This window comes from Pleurodeles waltl, chromosome 9 (assembly GCF_031143425.1).
Source record: "Pleurodeles waltl isolate 20211129_DDA chromosome 9, aPleWal1.hap1.20221129, whole genome shotgun sequence".
Classification (NCBI taxonomy): domain Eukaryota; kingdom Metazoa; phylum Chordata; class Amphibia; order Caudata; family Salamandridae; genus Pleurodeles; species Pleurodeles waltl.
In genome coordinates, this window is record NC_090448.1 from 1,109,958,503 (window position 1) to 1,109,979,108 (window position 20,606).

Below are 20,606 nucleotides of genomic sequence, written 5' to 3' on the forward strand. Positions count from 1 at the left end.
GGAGGCTTTGGCCTAGTTGCCTGGTCTCACGGTTTAGATGTTTGTATTTTTCCACTGTGCTATTAAACGTGTATTTCTGCTTGAAGCTGTATTTTTTCCACAGAAACTGTTCACGTGCTTATCTTAAAGTTAGTGCCAGCATGGCATATTTTCTCTTTAATTCAAGGTCGACTTGCAGGTGCGGACAATGGAGGCTCTGAGAGTAAGCTAATTGGGAAACAATGTTGCGATCTGCGTACCCATCTCCAAGGATAATGTATGCTTAAGTAAAAGCTTGAGAACTGTCGTTTTTGATTGGTCAATTTGAAGCTAACCTATGAACCCACCAATGGAGACCCTACTGGACTTGAACTGTTGTCTATAAAACCCAGGTGTACGAGAGGAAGGCTCTCTCTCTCTATCTTCGGACATCCCGCCATTTTGACTTCGTAGCTACTATGACACATTTTGCTGCGACGCCATTTTGAGAGACTTTGATGCTTTCTCTAGTCGAGAGAAAGAGACTTTAATGATTCTTGCCCTAGAGACTTTAACTTTGATTTGTCCCTTTGCATGAAGTAGTAGTTTTATCTTGCCGCCGTGAGGCAATTGCCCCATCCACCCCTGCCCCTTGGTCCCGTCCCATGCTGATCGAGAAACGGTACCTGTGAGACGAAGACTTCATTGATTGCTGATTGGAATTGGTAATTATGAAAGGAAATTGTAAAATTGCATTGTGTTTCTTTTAGGTAACCAACTGCTGATTTTGGTAAGGACCCTAGCTAGGAGTTTTCCTAAATTGATGTTGCCAAATTGTTTTTGCATGAAGTCCCACATGCTGATGCTAATTTGAGGTTAGACGAGGATTCCATATGTCGCACGATGCAATTTGAGATCTTGTTATGCTGACTAAATGTACGCAATTAGCCCATTACAGATTATCGTATTAGTGCTTTGCATTGCCACTATCGAATGCCTTGTGATTCAAATGCTACATAGATTACACTTGTTCCGACGATATGGACAGCTATTAATGTTCATTTATGTCTATCATTTGGTGTTGAGACACATCTATATTGTGCTAGCTTTGTTAATATAGGGAAATAAATTCACTAACTTTGCAATAAACTGGTGTGGTTATTCCTGGCTGAAAAGTCAGGGTTCGCCGAAATGTATTCTGGATTAATTGTTAAGTGTTATGTTGTTCAAGGTGTTGCTTATGTTCGTTATTGATTATCGAAAGAAGGTGATTGATCGATTAAGAGTACAGAGAGTTCCCACTTAGTCAAAAGATTCATCGACCTAAAGAGCGTCTAAACGTAGGTAAATTTGTTACCACGTTCCGCTCTATCAGGGGTCCTCACTGAATCAGGATCTCTTCGATTGCTTCAGAGCTAAGGGATTTGGATGGGTACATGGCCCGCTGATGGAAAGCCCATGCACCACCAACCACTTGATTTAGACATATTCGCAGAAGCTCTATGGCAAGCATCATGTGAATCCCCTTGTATGATTCTTGTCAAATCACGGTCTCCCTGTTCCTCAAGTTGTAAATATGTGCAACATAATGTATAAATGTGCAATGTAGAAACCAACTGTACAGTGAGCTGCCTAGTATCTATTTCTGACCCCACTCAACATCACATCTTTCTTTTTCCAAACACCTAGGCCCAGATTTAGGAAGCTCTAGCGCCACATTAGCGTCATTTTTTTTACGTCAATGTGGCGTTATGCTTCAAAAATCACAGTGCCATTTTTAAAAAGTGGCGCAATGCAGGCATTATGTATGCAAAGGGGGCGTTCCCCTGTCAGCACCTTGACACCCTCATGGGTGAGTAGCTGTGCTTTACAAATACTGATTGATTGATTAGGGGGACCACAAAAATGGCGCTGTGGAAGCTAAGACATTACACTGCACTATTTTTAGCAGCATTTTTCATTGGATTGCACCATTTTTAGCAGCATTTTTAATTGGATTGCATTGGATCCAGCCCCACTTTTCTTAATTATGCACCCTTATCTCGATTATGCTTCAATGAGCAGTACCTCAATGGTCATGTTGTCTGGACAGTGTTTGACGCTCTCTTAAGTGTAAGTGAGGCCGCTGTACATCATACATGGTCAATAAAAACAAAATAAAACAGCTGCCCTTGTATGGGGACAGACTAAGTGGTCCTCCTCAGAAACAGTTTCCTTATATGTTCATCCTCAAGAGACAGTTATGCCTGCCCATATACACAATGATGAAACTCACCTTTTGATTACGCCTGCTACCAAACATAACTGGGATGTATCACAAACGTGTGCAACCAAGCAGGACAGACGCTTCTCTCTGAATTTCTCCCAGTTAGTTAATGGATGCCAGAAGCACAGTTCGAAAAGAGACAAACTCAAAGTTTCTGAGCTGTGCTATCTGCAGTGTGTACACGAATTCAGAGAAGTTCTGAGTTCAATCCGTGTGCTTTAGACAGCGCTATTGCATAAGCGCATGTACACAGATGCGTCCTGCGCAAAAGCGCATATTGAGGATATGGCCCCCGAAAAACAATGTAATGTCATAGTTACGGGTCGCTCGTTTACTATCTCAGGGCCAAATAACAAGAATCATATCAGTGGGGTAATTTGTGGTATAGAATTTGTTGTGATTCATTTAGTTTCGGAAAGTTGCAACATTTTTTACCTTATGGCACCTTCCGCTCAGATGAACCATGCGATGTCATAGGGGACTAACACCTAGCAACACATTCCACAGCAGCATGGTGTTTACCATTCACATAGTTTCATATTAAATGTAGATTTGTGCTTCTTTTAAAAGGACAAAGGGGCAGATTTATTATTTTTAGTGAAGTTTTGTGCAGCAACCACTGTTGCTGTGATGCCTTGTGCAATGGGACGAAAGTACCACAGAACCACAGCCCAGATTTAAGAAAAGTGCGCAAATTGTGATTCTCTACAAAAGAAATCGCAAATATGGAATCCTTATTTGCGATTTCTTAAGCACATGTATCAAGCTTTTCCGTAATGCGAATTGGGCATTAAGGAATCGCAATTACCACCAAATAAAACTTGGTGGTAACCATGTGCAAAATTTAAGAATGCATTTTTTAAATTGACATGTACCGCACACATGCCCCTTTGGCATGTGTGCGCCTTACATGTCCTATATTTTTTTTTTTTTGGGGTGCAGCAGAGGAGGCCTTAGGCCCCCAGCACCCTGGGGTTTGCATTTCCCAAATTGCGAATTCCAGTTAGGAATTCGCAATTTGGGTAATGCAAAAAATTCGGAAATATGGGCCTACAGGCCCATAGGTGGCAATGGGGTCAGAATCGCTATTTGCATTTGCGATTTTTAAGAAATCGCTATTACCGAATCGCAAATATGATACATACCATTTTGCGACTCAGAAATAGCGATTTCTTAAAAATCGCTATTACAAAATCGCAAAGTGGATTCTACATACATCTGGCCCTAAGTCCCTTCCCTGGCTATTTCGCTTTACATTGTGGCCCAATATGATTTCCGGGTTCCTCGCCCACTTGACAGATTTGGATCGGCTGTCACAAGATATAATTTCTCCCTGTTGCCCCTGATATGTAATTTTTCTTCACCACCTCAATGTCTGCCCGAGCTTAAATAGAAACCACTGGGACCCGGAGCCGTCCACAGGGAAGCTCTAATTATATTGCCCCGAAGGTTTAGAGCAACCAACACTTAACCTTTCAAAACATTTCTCGCTGTTTATTTGTTGGGAAATAATTCCCACCACCTCCGGGGATACTTTTGTCTCGCTCGGGCTCCGGTTACGTGCCCTGGAACCCACCACTGCAAACTGACAACCCCCTTTGTGTACACTGCCAGATCCCCCTGGCATACTTGGCAAGGCAGGCTGGCATCGCGGTGAAGACCACCCACTCAAAGCAAACGTGGCCTACCCCGCGAAACCCACCACCCTTCCATGTAGTGTTTACGCTGGTCTCTTACATGTGCCCATGAATTATGTAACAGGAAACTCAGAGCAGAGCTGATATTTTTTCTCAACTAGAGCTGAATGATATACTTTTTTTCTGTCCATTGAAAGAAAAGGGAATTGCATTTTGCGTTGGAGTTTATCTGAAATACACTAATGGCGAATAAATTAGCAATTTAAATAATTATTAATGGGAAAATAAAACATTTCACTTAGCGGTGTCTTTTTTTGCAGTTTTATAGAGCTCGAACTCGACCCGAAGGCATTTAAGCGCTTTACCTAAGCACCAGTTACAATACACAAGGACACCTTCATTTGTGTGTGTGTGTGTGTGTGAGTATTTTTTAGGCACCGTGATTTACCCACAATAACATGATGCTGACCCAACGCTGAGACTCGAGTCGGTTTCCCAGTTCCAAAATCTGCAGCTCTTGCGGGACCTCATTTCAAATTCTTAACTTGAGAATGAAGCACATCACCTACCATTCGCGCTGCAAGGACCACATTTCACATATTGCTCTTTTTTCCGGACATTTCCCCCTGATAAATTTTGCCAGGTCTGACCTGCAGAAATCTGCTAGGGACAACAGAGAGGTGAGATAATTATCAGGCAACCCAGAATTCTGATGAGAATGTACCCCTCAGCTAGTGATCAGCACAGTTCTCAACCTTCCCTAGCCCTGTTTCCCCCCACTTATGCGCTATTGGTGGGTCATGGGTGCCACCAGTACAATGTGTGGGTCTGTGCAGTGATCCCCCGGTGCGAAAGCTGTAGCGCATCCCTTCCTGGAGGTGTAAGACCGACCCCTGGTGCTCTTTAACTCGCCTATGGGAGTGTTGCCCCTTAGGAAATGCCAAGTCCTGAGCTGCCCGCTCCTTGCGAGGACACACTGTCCAACAAAGATCCTCTGATTCTATACCCCTCTATGTTCTGCAAAATCCTCACTCTCCTGCAAACTCGACACCACATTAAACTGATAAGATGTCTTGATTTGGGATAGATTGCCTACTATAAAGTGATCTACACAAGCTTTAGATTGACAGTCTCCAGAGACCAGAAAATCAAACAAACTATGGCCCAGGTCTGCAAAAGTTTTGCATCATGGTTGTGCCACTTGTTTGGTGCAACCATGACACAAAATGTATTTTGGGATTTATTAAGATATGCAAATGAAGATTTGCGTGGCTTGGCATGAGAATTAACCCAAAAAGTAATGTTACCCATCACTAGAGAGGTGTACATGGGTGGAGAATGTGTGTTCCTGTTCGTTCACGCATGTATTTTGATGCAAACCCAGGTTTACTAAAGTCTTAAACTTAGGTTTGTGCAAAAATGGTCCGCCTATCCAAGGCTGGCGTAATGAGAAGAAATATCATTATTTCTCCTTGCTATTTCCTCTTCATATACATAGAAGAATAAGACTTTAGCATTAGTTATCGTGCAGTAAGGTATACCTTTCTACACAAACACTATTTTGACCCAACACAGTCCCCCGTGCATCGTGGCACAAGAGTGCCTGCCTTGGCGCTAGGCTGCCACTAGTATATCAGTGCAAGGAGACAGCAGAAGTGTGACATACCGCAGTGGGTATGCTCTTTCCCTTTCCAGCAAAGCAGTGCATCAAGTTTCTTTGCTGAGTTATGTTAAACTTCAGTAAATCTGGTCCTTGACACCCAAACGAAGGCACATCTGACAGTGCCAAACCAGCTTTGAACGCCACCACTCGCATCCAGAGGTGGTTAAGATTAAATCAAGTCACTTTGCATCGTCTTCAAAGCCTACCTGAACAAGCACTGGCCAGGCCAAGTGGTCAGCTTTGGCCTCAAAGCTGTTGGCCTTGCCAAGCATTTTTCCTTTGCATGATTTGTATTAAAGTATAACAAAAACCATTCACAGACACCCACCAATGTGTGTGTATGCAGGGGCGGACTTTTGTATTAGCTTTAAAGTGCACAATAAGAGGCTTACACCAATCTGCTGTATGGGCCTGCACAGCAGGCTGGGAATTTACTGGGACCTTGGAGTCAAAGGGCTGGCCTTAATGTGGTAACATAATCACAAGAGGGCAACTCAATAACTACTTGTGGCAGGTTTCTCTGGAACCTGCCTCTTTCTGTGTCTCACGTGACTGTGCACTGTTTTTTCCCCTGAAAATTGTGTGATGCACGATAACATCAGCTAGGAGAATAAAAAACAACAGCATCACAAAAAAATCCTGCGGATTCTTTACAAGTAATCAGTGTGCATTTATGAGTGTCTGTTTGCATGCATCAGCATTTTAAATCCTAACATATTGGTTTTGCCATTGCTTGTGTGAGTTTTAGCGCCTATTTGAGAAGGCAAGATAATTCAGAGAAATAAACACCTGTGACTTACATCGGTGGTGATTTGCAGGTCACAAAGGTGGACCCTGGAATGGCCTATTCAGCTTTACTTTCCTCCTGGGACTGTAAATTGATTACAAATAAACTGGTAATAATAGTACAGAAGAGAGACTGACTATAAATGGATATCCATGTGTGTCATGATTCGCTTTTCCCTTACTGCCTCTGTCGAATGTAGGTGAAGTACGGGTTTGGATCTTGTACATCCTGGTCTGGCCAAGATAAAGACGACCCCCTCCAGTAGCCATGGTGCTGCTGGCAAGATGAAAGCCCAAGCAGTCCGTGCCCTCCAGGAGCTCCAGAGGAAAAACCACCAGGGAAAAAACCTTCAGAAAGGAGCTCCCGAAAATCAGAAAAGGCACAGTAAAATCAGGACTCCAAAGCTGGAACATCAGGAAGCTGCAAGGAAAACCAAGCAGAAAGCAATTCACAGCAGGAACAAACAGGATCGAGGACCACCAAACCAGAGTGTTGCAAAGCAAGGAAGGAAGAAACTCAAGCCCCTTATATACCAGGAAAACAGAAAGCGAACAAACAGGAAAAAGGAAAAACGCCATTTTAAGTTGGGAAAGTATCATAGGAAAAAATAGGAGAAACACCATCTTGGATAAGTACTAGTAAAAGGAAAGAGCAGTGCATGCTGGAATAGACAAGCACTCTGGGATCAAGGAAGCATGGCCCCCATGACCAAAAGGGTGGACAGCCAAAAGCCAAGAAAACAGATAAGTATTATATATGCTTCGCAGGGGTCAACCACAACGCAAAGGCAGAGCACGCTCCAACCGCAGCAAGATCCGCAGCCCGACCCTGGGCTGCCCAACCCCGTCGTCGCGCAAGAGTTGGACACTGTGGGCAAACAAACGTCTCGTGGCAGGCTGGACACGCCAAAAGTGGACCGTGGGCCCCCCACGGGACGAGAATGGGGCGCTGCAAGCGGATTACGGACTCACGTAACAATGTGCATTTGTGCACTAGTTGTAAATAAGCCTGGGTCTACATATAAAATTGAATCACAGCAATTATCCACGTGAATACATGTGTGAAATTATTGTCAATAGGTGTGATTGATTAACTGTGCAACAAATTTACAATGAGTATAAGTGGTGCCGGGGATATTATTGAGCAGGAATGCTCTTCCCCCTTAAGAAACCACTGTTCTTGCTGCCTCTTCACTCTAGGAAGACTCTAGTTCATGCTCTGATAAATTCCAGACTTCCCCATGCTAAAGTCTTCTCCCTAGGTCTCCAGGAAATCCTGATTAGTCCACCTCAGGTAGTCCAGAATGCCACTGCTTGTCTAAACTTATGCTTTTCAGATGTTATGCTATGCTTTTCAGGTGCTATGCCATCCAAGTTTGGGGTCCCACAGCGCTCAGCCCCACTCTCTTTAATATTTATATGCAACCTCTGGCTGACATTGATAAGGAGTCTGTGTTGTCGATAGTTTCCTATAGAGATGAAACGCAATTAGTTGTATCTTTCGCCAAGGGCAAAAAGCTGGAGAATCATCAGCTAGTCCCTTGACTTGAAAAAGTCGCCAGATGGATGGTGAGTTGCTGCCTAAAACTAAATAGTGGCAAGACAGAGTTAATGATCCTGGGGAACAACATATTCCCCCTACCTGTGAACAGCTGGCTAAACTGTCTGGGGAATCCTTGTGACCCTAACTCCCCCATAAAGAATCTGGGAAGGTGGCTGGACAAAACTTTAGTCATGGATATGCAAGCAAAAAGCTTTCTGTCACTTGCTTCGGGTTGCTAAGAACCATATGCAAGATTCTGGATTTCATCATGTGCTTAAAAAAAAATAGTAGTGCAATCCTTGGTAGGATATCGCCTGGACTACGGCAACTCACTTTACCATGGCTCCCCAAAGTATGCAACTAAAAATCTGCAGGTAGTCAAAAATGCAGCTGCCAGAATTATTCTTAAAATGTCAAGATCTGCCCCAGTGCAAGAGACTACGGGAACACTACACTGCATACCTCTGAATCGAGAATTGCATTTAAATCCTTATGTCTGGCACATAAAGTTCTCAACTCCAAAGGCTCTCCTAAGATTAGAGGAGTTCTCTCCCATTTGCCACCACCCAGATCCCTATGCTCCGCTTACGGTCAATCATTGAGGATACCAAGAATCCATAGGGCCAGATCTGGAGGCAGATCTAACATATACCAGGTCCCCAAACTCTGGAACTCACTGCCCCTTGTGTTGAGACACCTGGAAGATCAACTTCGCTTCAGGAAAATGCTTAAAGCTTGGCTCTTCCCACATTAAGGCCTCCTACACTACTCCTTGCTGCTTTGCTCATTCACTCACCCAGTGCTGGGAAGCCTTAGTGTAGCCATACACTTTACAAATACATAAAACATAATTATAAAACATAACCATAATTTTGAGACTTCCTTGGCGTGCTTTGGTTGCATCGCATCTATGATTCCTTCATCAGTTGCAAACTGAGGTGTGGATCCTTTTGACGTTTCACTTGCACAGCCCTTGCAAAATTTCTTATGACAAAAAAAAAAGACAAATCTTAAAAGGGCTCAGCCTGACCATTACTTAGTTTGTTGGCTTGCTTGTCACTCTGATTTCCTTGCTTTTTATTGGTTATTGTGCGCAATTTCCGGTAGATTTCTGATTTCTCTTTGTTTGCTTTCATGCGTTTGTCTTTTCTGTGGAACTTGAATAAAGTACTCCCTCTTTTTAAAGTCTTCATCTGCTTTTTTTGTTGCTGGAGTTACTTTTTTCTTTGTAATCAAGGTCTCTTTTGCTGCATGTACTTTTGATGCTTACTGTTTCAGAACATTATTTATGTTTAATGGACTCTCCCTGCACTATTTTTTCACCCTCCTGTGGTGTCACCCTTCTTCCGTGGAAAACTCACTGCCCCTTTTTTCCTCTTTTATATAGGACAAATTCAACCTGATGTGATTGGAGCGTTTTATGTGGGCACCGATTACATTTCATTTTTTGTAGACATGGGAAGATTAAGCCATTTGCACAGAATGTTAAGCCAACACCTAGACTTGAACTTGGTTCCCCAGCTCCAAATTTGCCAGCTCTGGCTGTTACACCAGCTCTAACCATTATGCTACATCCTAACCCCTCTGTTCGAGACTTGCTATGGGTAAGTAGCTTGAAAGTGATTTGTTTCTCGACTGGGAGCCAGTGGAGGGTCCTCATGTGTTGGGAGTTATGTTCTTGATGTGGGAGGTCCAGGATGAGACTGGTGGCGGTATTCTGGATGAGTTGTAGTTTTTTTAAGTTTCTAGTCGAGGTGCTGGCATAGAGGGCGTTGCCGTAGTCTAGCTTGCTTGTGACTAAGGTGTGGGTGACTGTCCTGCGGCAGTCTGCTGGGATCCATCTGAAGATCTTCCGAAGTTTGCGGAGTGTGTGCTGGCAGGAAGAGGCGACTGAATTTACCTGGTGGGTCATGGTTAGGGAGGAGTTGAGGGTGATGCCTAGGTTGCGGGCATACTCAGTCAGTGCAGGGGGGCCGCTGAGGGATGTCGGCCATCAGAAGTTGTCCCAAGCTGAGGTGGTGTTTCCAAAGAAGATGAGCTCTGTCTTGTCGGAGTTGAGCTTGAGGCAGCTTTCTCGCATCCAGGTGGCGACGGCTTCCATTCCTGAAAGAAAGTTCCTTTTGGCCCTGTACGGGTCTTTGGTGAGGGAAATGATGAGTTGTGTGTAATCGGCATATGGCACTGTGTTCATACCATGGCTTCCGATAATAGCTGTGAGAGGGGCCATGTGTACGTTGAACAGTGTGGGACTCAGTGAGGATCCTTGGGGGATCGTCGCCGCACGGTCTGCACCGGAAGCACACACGGACTGCCATGGTGCAGCTGTTTGAAACTACTTTTTTGTGAATCAGTGCTAAAATCGAATTTAAGATTTTCATAATATTGAATCTCCTAAGAAGATATACTTTGTTGTTTTTTTTTCGGAGGATTAATATGATTTAGCATTTCTTTTTTTTTCACTTGTTAGCTCTGACATCCTTGCTGTGGTTTTCCCTCAATATTTTGCCTTCAATCCTCCTGTTTTGCTGACATCGTTTTCCCTGGCCTTAGGACTCTGTGCACTTTACCAATGCTAACCAGTTCTTGTGCTCTCTCCCTTAAACATTGTGACAACAGATTTGGCCCAATTGGCACAATTAATTTACTTGTAAGTCCCTAGTACAGTGGTAACTACATTTACCCAGAGCCTGTAAATTAAAGGATACTAGTGGGCCTACAGCACTTACTGTGCCATCTACTTGAGCAGTCTGTGGTCCAAGCAGGACCAACGCGCCAGCGTGCATCAACTTGCAGCTTTGCATTGTAGCCACTGCATCCCCAACGCAGCTCTTACGAACCTCTGCTGTCCAACACCTCCTTGAAGCAGGACCCTGCATCATAGCCCTGAAACTCCTCTTACCTGTTGTTACAAAGTTAAGTCTGATTGCTTCGTGCCACTTTACCAGATGGCTACGCACAGGTTACTTGCGGTTTGCTGTGCTTCACCCTGACGAGAATTGTGGTTGTTGCTCGAGTAGTATTTCACCCCCATCAACCAGTAACCCAATTTCTCACACTGCTTAAGTAGTATAAGGAAGGACAAAAGAAAGTGTGAGTTAGAAAGAGCCACATCGGCTTGTGCTGAGTCAGAAGACATTTGCAGTAATTGATTCATGTAGGCACTCATTAAATCATCATGCAAGCACTCTGTCACTCATTCTTGCATTCATGTGCCCATTAATCATACACCCACACATTTTTGCATTCACCCATTCATACTACCACAATAAAACACACACAACAAAGACAACATATGTAAGATAAATTAAAAGAATAAAAATAGACAAAAGAAACAGACTTCCACCTAAACAATGCAAGTATATTGTTGAAAGAACACATCAAATTAAACATAGTGGTGTAAAGTTATCTTGCAAAAGTATTGTACATGGTGTGTTATTGTTTTAAAGTTTTGCAATAGCACAAACAATACAATTTCTTGATGGCCTCTTGGTTTACTGGCAGTAGCCATGCGAGATCCAATGCAATGCAGGATAAACGAGTGGCAAGCAAGCAGCCATTTAGGCTATCAGAGGAGCTGTATTGTACATTAAAACATTTAGCCATGCTGTACATCAGCACAGCTATATTCAGCATGGGTGGAAGTAAATAAAAAAAAGTACTATGACACCGAAAATGCTGGCTGCGTCATAGCACTTAAAAAACACCGACAGTGCCACGAAGTACAGCGGTTTGGCTTTGTCATTTTTTTTTTGCTGTGTTGTGTTGTCCAGAGACAGGAGCTTGTTTGAGGAGCTAGGGTTTTGAGGTGAAATGCAGAAGATCTGTGATGTTTCCACAAATCATCTAATTCCTATTGGGGCCAGTAACTCCTGATCAGAGTTCTACTCATGTGCTGCTCATATTTCGATGGGAGCAGCAATAGCTTTATTTTAAGTTGACCAATAATATCTGATCGGGTGATAACGAAGTATCAGTTTGGATAGGTTCTCACGTCACACTGTGTGCAGCCTTTCCCGTAAGAAAAATGAAAAGGCTTCTTTATGCAGAACATTCTTTTAAACCAATGAACAGAGTTCAGCTAGTGGCGACCCCTGGCTGCTCACCAGTTCGGAGCCATCAGCCAAGTTAATCATTTCACACCAATTTGCAAGAATGTGCAATGATTGACTACTAACTTCACAGCTGCCCTAATGACAAACAAAACATGGCACAACCTAATTTCTACACAACCAACGTCTTTTGAATTAGCAGCTTTCATTTGTACCACGGGTTTGGTTGCACAAGGAAAGCAGCAAGTAAGCACACTCACAGGGCTCCAGACGCAGCTCGTGGGGGTTACAAGGGGCACGTGGCAGGAAAGGTTTGGGAGGGGGAATTTATTGATATCAAACTAATAATAAAAGAAACTTACTTGAGCGCCGCGCTGCCACTCCTCCGTCCTCTTGGCAGGCACAGGCTCCCAGCCTGCCCTGCAGCCAATCCTGACGCTGCTCACAGCAGCGTTAGGATTGGCTCTGAGCGCCCAGCCAGGACGCTCCCAGGCAGACTGCGCGACTGTGCCTTTTCTCTCCAGGCCTGGAAACACAGTGCCCGGCTGGAGAGAACACAGTGTGCATGTGTGTTTGGCCCGAGACGGCCGTTCTCGGGCCAACACACATGCGCACTGAAGAAAGTGCACAGTGCACTCCCCTCATCCCCGTCATCCCCATTGGCCCAGCCCCTTTAATAACAAAAGGATAATAAACACACTTTATTATTCTTTCATTGTTAAAGATTAGCAGCTGCTGGCAGGGGGCGACGCTCCTCCGCCATAGCGAAAAAGTCGCTGCTGCAGGTCTCACTATGGGTGACTGAAGTACCAACAACAGGGGTGACAATAACTGCATATGCAAAGTTTGTGCCGTGTTCTATAAACTTATGCCAGTTAATGTGTGGTAAATGTGACGGTCACAGCAAGACAAAACATAAATTATATGGTTTCCAGTTTAATCCATTTTATTTGCATTTATAATCAGTCCATCATAGCAGAAATTACAATAACTGCAATAACAAAGATCTAGTAAAGCTAAAACACTGATAATGTGTTATGTTATGTTAGTGGTTTTGTAAAGCGCAGATGCTACTAATGTAGAGGTAGATGAGAATTAACAAATAATTGTGAGGAAAGCTTTCTATCCAGCAGGACAGCCCATCGTTAAGAAATCGGAACCAGCAGCATGAAAAAACACAGCTGTGTGGGGGCAGAGAAAAGACCACACAGGACTGAAGGACATGGAATAAATGAAATGGTGTACTGCAAATGAAAGAATGTCAGCCACAACACAGCGGATCAGTAGATTTCATTGAAATGACACATTTCATGCGTGCACCTATCGTCCCGGGTTTCATCGTGACTTGACCTTATGGAGATTGCATCCTTCTGATTCGCAGCCAGGGGACTGCTTTAACAGGCACTGCATCATCAGCACCAAGGGCATTGCAACAGCACCAGGTCAGTGTCATCAGGCTTAGCATCATCCGCACCAAGGGCACTGCAACAGCGCCAGCTGTGTCATCAGAATTAGCATATTCAGCACCAAGAGCACTGCAACAGCGCCAGCTCAGTGTCATCAGACTTAGCATCATCAGCACCAAGGGCATTCTAACAGCACCTGGTCAGTGTAATCAGACTTTGCATCATCAGCACCAAGGGCACTGCAACAGCGCCAGCTCAGTGTCATCAGAATTAGCATCATCAGCACCAAGGACACTGCAACAGCACCAGGTCAGTGTTTACAGGCTTAGCATCATCAGCATCAATGGCACTGCAACAGCACCAGGTCAGTGTTTACAGGCTTAGCATCATCAGCATCAATGGCATTGCAATAGCATCAGATCAGTGATAACAGGCTTAGCATCATCAGCATCAATGGCACTGCAACAGCACCAGGTCAGTGTTTACAGGCTTAGCATTATTGGCACCAATGGCATTGCATTAGCATCAGGCCAGTGTGAATATTTGCAAAACTCCTAATGGCAAAGGCCTTTCCCAATTCAGTGAGAACAATGGCATTTGCCAGCAGACAAATGCACTGTATCTCTTTGCCCAAAAAACTGCTGCCTGTTGTTGCAGGAAGAGGAGTTGGGTAGGGTGTTGGTACTTTGTGACTGCTGTTTTTACCAATGCTCATTATACCACTGAGCTCTGGCCACCACATCGTTGGAGTAGTCATGGCCTGTCGTACGGCTGTCCACAGTTTCATAGCTAGAGACCTTGCCTGGGCCACAATTGTAGGCTGCAATTCCACCTGAAAGACAGAGGGAGAGAGCATCAGTACAGTCTCAGACAGGCTCAGGGGCTGCGGTGTAAACAATATGGGCTCTGTTTGCCAAAATAATTACCAGATGACTGTTTCACAATGCTTAGTACATGGTAATTGTGCATATACTACTCTTTTTCAATAGTATTAGGATAAAGTTTTTAGATACGCTTTATAAGTTATGCTTCACGCTACTCAATGCATAGTTCATCATTATTGGGTTTCTACTACATTGGGTGCTCAGCTAACTCTACTCAGAGTGTTCATGATGTAACTGGTGACTTCATATCAGTGTATTTACTACACCGATGGACATTATTACCCTTCTAAACACTTTTGTTATACACTAACAATGTATAAATGAATGTATAATTGACAAAGGTAAAATCACACTTTTCTGGAAGTTTGTGTTTTATTTGTTATTCACAATCTACGAGTAAATAGTAGGTTTACAAGTGTGGAGACTCTGCAGTCTGGGGGGGGGGGGGGGGGGAGGGGGGAGATCCCCACATAGAAAGATGCAGTTCAGTCCTTTTAGGTGTTCATTTCTCCGCCCTGACAACCGAGTCTCTGCACTCCTAAAAGTTTACCTTTTTCAATCGGACCACAATTATTATTTTGGCTTACATAACCTAAACATGTATGACTATTAACATTCTTTATAATGTGTGTCTGATATAGTATTCTCAGTCGCATCTTAGACACTATTTTTGCTCAACATCTGCGATGCACCCATGTTTACAATGGCCCTCTGGCACAATTTTCAGCCCAGCTTCATAGATCAACTGAAAGGCATATGAGCTGAAGAGTCAATCTAGCAGGAGTTCACTAATAATCAGAATGTGCAAACTACACGACGCCCTGGAAAGCCCTTCCTCTGTCCCAATAGGGCGAGTAATAGCAGCTACTCTCCTATCGATGATCAAGTACGGCCATGAAGCCTATCCGGGTTCACTAGTTAACACCAAGAACAAGTACCAGCTCAAAGCTTATAAAAAGATATTTAGAATACCCACTTACCTCCCGAGTTGCCTAATAAGTCTGGAATTTATCTAGAGGGCCAATCATGGGCAAGCGTACTGTCCTCCGTAAATTACTACTACAGGATTAAAAAGGCCCCACCCAACACCATGAAAGCTGTCCTCCAGAGCATCTTCGCCCAAAACGGGAACCCATGGTCGTTATATCTCCAAAAATCTATTGTCACTCTTTAAATTGATCAGACAATATTGGAGAGTCTGTAGCTCTTTTGTGCCGCCATCAAAGCAATGTTGAAAAAACAAATGAAAACCCTGTCAAAAGCAAGTGATATGGATAAACTTAGTAAATACAAACTTTTGCTAGCAGTCGGACAATTGTGTGCCAATGCTCAACCGGACTGCCTCAGAACTCAACCATATCTCAGCTGCAACCCTCTGAAAGCATGCCTTAAACAAATTATGTTTGCAAGGCTAATAGATTTACAATCTAGAGAAGTAAACCCCAAGTGGAAGTTACTTATTAACTTTTTCAACTGCAGCTTTGTGCCTACAGGTATGAATATTTTAATCATCTACTACGTTGTTGCCCGGCACTCTTGAACTTTCGCCGTACACTACTCAAACCAATCTTTCTTGCATATGGCATAAAAACATGTAATGAGGCTACAAAACTGGTGTTCACCCTTACGGTGCCCAATGGATCAGGCTAAATTTTCCAAATATATTAGCTTCACGCAACTATGCATAAAGGAGGTGAATAAGAAGTCGCATTGCCCACAGTAATAATTACCACTGAAATTGTTTGGCAAATGCTGAGTACGAACAGGCTGCCATTAGAGTAGGTTGCCGCAGCTGAGTATTCAGCCCCCCGCTCAAGCATGGGCCCTTCAAGCCCTGTTTAGCCTGTCGGTAGAACACCTCACGCTGATGGCCTCTAACTGGCAATTGGGGACCAATCTTACTGGGTCAAAACCAAAAGATCCTATTATATTAGCACAACCACGCGAACACTGGACTTACTCATACTGCACCTGCTTGTGATTCTGCACTTTATGGCTACTGCATAATCATAAAAACTGTTTCTTTGTAGCTAGGCTTTGTTAGTATTTTATTGGTTGAGACATTTGGCTGTCTACAAGTTGTCTCAAGTACGCTCACACTATGAAAACTGAGTGCATGAGTTGGATGAAGAGAGATCAGTGGGAAACCTTTCTGAAAGCTTTTCTTCATGCTTGTCAGAATTTCAAAAGGGTTGGAGAGTCCATCGTCAAAGTCACCATAGAATTCACACACAAGGAAAATGTTGGGATCATATGAACCCAGCAGGACATAGCAATAAGTTCATAATGGAAGCATGGTCTCCAAAGACACGATCCTGTCCTATGAGGGGTCGGGTATGTTTTCATGGAAGTGTGACACAGGTTTCTTGGACTACTTTGTGGAACTCATAAAACAGTATTTTTTGCATTAAATTGATGAGTTCCTCAGCTACACTTAAAGCAATGAAAGAACATCTTGTCAGTTTATTGCCCTAGCCTCCTTCTTTGTCTCTCAGTAGATACCGAGATCAGACCAGTAAAGCCCTTAGGTGTACGATCATGAAGCTGACAAGTATTAGCGTATAGCTGGCCCCGCACAGGTTGTACCACAACCGTTGTCATGATGATGCTCCATTATGCACTTGTGTTTCCTGTTTATGTACAGTGCCTGCAGTATCTCTGACCATGAATGGCAGACCTTACTTCAAGGCTATTCCTCAGAGAAAACATTCCCCAAATGGCACCCAGAAGTTAAACATAGTTGAGGAGTAACAGAGCGAGGCGTACACCTGCAGTTGTAAGTTTGCAAACAATTCTGCGAATCAAAGGAAGTTACTTAGGGTCACTGCAGTTCCAGAGACCCAGGTGCACCCACACGCGAGGCCCGCCCCTATGACACACAGATGTATGCGAGAGATAGGGGTGCTGCTGTCCATCTCAGAGAGTGGGAAGCCGGGTGTCAGTGGAAGTTCAAGGTTATTTATGGCTCAGCCTGCTTCTGATTTAATGACTATGAAAAACTACACACAGAGATAGAAGCCTGGCTACCATGTTCAACTCTAGCTCATGGGCTACTGACTAGCTTTTATTAAATATCTGTCAGAAAGTTTTAAAGCCATACTAACAATACCTTTTATAGAGGGCACCCTCAAAGTACTGAGAAAAACCCAGCATCCGGCTTTGTTTAACTTTAAGTTATTACAACAAAATGTAGTCTTTAGCGGATATTGGGGTTCTGTGCAAAAAGTAGGCCCAAAACACTCCCACAACACCACATATGATCCTTTCCGAGGGTGCTGCCCTGGGGTGCTGCAGAATTAAATAAACAAAGCATCGCCTCCCCAAAGTGCGATGTCACCGGCAAGACTGGACAGGGCAGGGTATGTGGGAGATAGGGAAACACCCCAGTGGGAAGGGAGATAATGTGAGCCGTGGCTGGTTCCATGGCTGGGAGGGTAGGGGAAAAAAAACTATGAGGTTTTACACTTTTTACTTATGGGCACATACTTGTTTGCTGCTGGAGCGAGAGAGAGCGAAAAGGGTGTGAGACAGAGAGAGAGAAACTACATAAAAGTAACAGCGACATTGCTCAATATTGTACCCAGGGTTCATGGCACAGAAAATCTGCATCTTGTCACCACCAGCAAAGGATAGACGGTAACACTGCAGAAAAATACTCCAGGAAGGATATGTGGTCAGAGTAAATTTCAAATGATCTCAAGATAATATCTGGCTGTAGTGAAACTTGACGATACGGGCGAGACCATCGATTTAACTGAAGTCTGTTCACAATTAAAAAGCTTGTAAACCAAGATATCAAGAAAAACAGATTAGCCTTATGCAAACACGTACAATTCAGTAATGGGGCATACTTAAAGCAAGCATCCTATTTAAAACATAGCTTTAGCTAGCCAATTATGACACAATAGCTACCACTGTCTGGTGCTACATTGTTCATGACTGTTTAGCATGATGAAAACCAGCTCAGTAATCTGGCCTCGCAATGGCACGGTACGAGGAAAGGATATTGAAGGGAATCTACATAGCGCCTGTGTTGGAGTTGCATTATCGTCTGACAGGGGGTGAACAGTGCAAACACTGTGAGACTCTACGTGAAAACAGCAGAACCGATATAGGGCAACTTTTGATGTGCAAATAGCACGTTGTTGCACTCAGCTTTTATTTCATATTCGTAGTTATCAAATCTGTGCATACAAGTGTCTTCACACTTCGGGCCCGATGTACGACGCAATTTTGCGGTTGCAAAAGGCTACATTTCGCCTTTTGCGACTGCAAAATAGCCTTTTCCAATGTACCATCCCTATTTTGCGAGCCTAAATTCAGATACCAACTTGCAAAATGGGGATTGCGACTTGCAATTAGGAAGGGGCGTTCCAAGGGCATACCTTCCTAAGTGGCATGTATGATTGTTTTCTAACCGCAATTGTGGTCGCAAAACATTCGCAGTTAACACCAGTTTCAAACTGGGATAGAATGCTGTGATATCCCAGATTACTGAGAATGTATATAAGGAAGGAATGAAGACCAGTGATGTCTTAGACTGACATCCTAGGGATGAAGGGTCTTTGAGGTAATGACCGCCTTGGCAGAGACAAGACAGACTATGCCCGTTCCAAAACGTTTACCTTTATCTTTTATGTTGGTGAAAAAGCTATCTTTTATGTTGGTGAAAAATACTATTAGATGAATGGTTCTGGTCTGACATCATGGGTTTCCATGGGGACAGAGTCTTTGATGTTAGTGTCAAATCTGGTGTTGCAATTAAGAGATCCTGACATCAAACATCATGGACCCAAGAATAACCTATTAGTAAACTGTGAGAAGAATGACATGCTTTGAGTCAAGAGGCACAGAAACTGTAGGCCTCTAGGCACTAACAAACCTGATTTTGTAGCAAGGGACAAATACTTGGGGATACAAATGGATCACAGTATGGATCAGGGGTCATTATTCCAAAGGAAAAACAACAGGCTGTGAGAACTGTTGTTTGTGGTGTAGCAAGTTTCATCTATAAGCCCAGTGGTTACTCGCTGCTGGCAATCAAGCAGGCATATTCAGCCAAGGTATTCCCTGTAATCATGATCAAGGATCATGTGTGGAAGTGGGCTACTAGTAGCCTATGCAATTCCATACACTATGTGTATGAGGCAGGTAAGTTACAACTAGACCTGAAATGGGAACAGGGGTTTTACTTCGACAGCTGTCTTGAGTTGGCAGGATGAGGTTCCTTTGCTACTCTTGACATCAGCAAAGTGAATGTTTACGGAAGGCACTCTCTCTTTGGTTACCTTATCACCAGTGACCCCAGAGAATTGAATGAGCACCTCTACTGAGTGGATCTCATGACACACTTATCTCAATTGTTCCCTACCTGTCCTAACTAAACCGTTCGGTGCCTATACTTGTAGGAAAGTACCATCTTTCTTGGCATGTTACCCAAAACTTTCTGCCTGTTTGTCAATATGCTTTGCCTGTCGTCTCACTGGGATCCTGCTAGCCAGTACCCCAGTGCACATAGTTTGTGGCCTAATGTGTGTGCTGTCAGTAGTGCTTAACTGTGTCACTGAAGTTCTGCTAATCAGAACTCCAGTACTTATGCTCTCTCCGCTCCAAACTTAGTCACTATAGTTTAGTGACTTCATATTTCAATTCCAATTGGCACACTGGACCCCTCCTTATAAGTCCCTCGTATATGGTACCTAAGTATCCAGGGCATTGGGGTTCCAGGAGATTCTTATGGGCTGCAGCATTTCTTTTGTCACCCATAAGGAGCTCAGACAAACCTTTCTTCAGGACTGTCATTGTACCCCGAGTGTAATAGTAAACACTATTTCGCAGCCATTTTCACTGCACCTAAGTAACTTATAAGTCACCTACATGTCTAACCTTCATTTACTGAAGGCTAGGTGCAAAGTTACTAACTGTGAGGGCACCCTTGCACTAGCAAAGGTGCCCCCACGCTTTCCAGGGCCAATTCCCCAGACTTCGTGAGGGCCGGGATACCATTACACGCGTACACTGCTTATAGGTCAATACCTATATGTAGCTTCAGAATGGTAACTCCAAATATGGCCATGTGAGGTGTCTAAGATCATGGTATTGTCCCCCCCTTCCAAAATTTGTATTGGGGGGTCAATCCCATGCATCCTGGGGACTCCACCGTGGACCCCCAGTACTGCCAAACCAGATCTCTGAGGCTTGCACTGCAGCTACAGCTGCTGCCACCTCACAGACGGGTTTCTGCCCTCCTGAGGTCTGAGCAGCTCAATCCCAGGAATGCAGAACAATGTTTTTCCTTTGGGAGGAGGGTGTTACACCCTCTCCCTTTGGAAACAGGTGTTACAGGCTTGGGAGGGTTAGCCTCCCAGAGCCTCTGGAAATGCTTTGAAGGGCACAGATAGTGCCCTCATTGCA

At 43.9% G+C, this 20,606-nt stretch overlaps 1 protein-coding gene across 3 annotated transcripts in view; it reads right to left on the bottom strand.

Moving 5' to 3' along the window:
* Positions 1-12,830: 12,830 nt before the first annotated feature.
* LOC138260398 (lysozyme g-like) overlaps positions 12,831-20,606 on the bottom strand; it is a 35,059-nt gene continuing 27,283 nt past the window's right edge. Inside the window, exon 5 of one of the 3 annotated variants that reach the window (XM_069208839.1) lies at positions 12,831-14,140. In XM_069208839.1, coding sequence (XP_069064940.1) covers positions 14,010-14,140 — 131 coding nt within the window. In that variant the 3' untranslated portion in view covers positions 12,831-14,009. The remainder of the gene's footprint in view (positions 14,141-20,606) is intronic. The other 2 variants (XM_069208838.1, XM_069208840.1) reach the window with 2 other exon arrangements.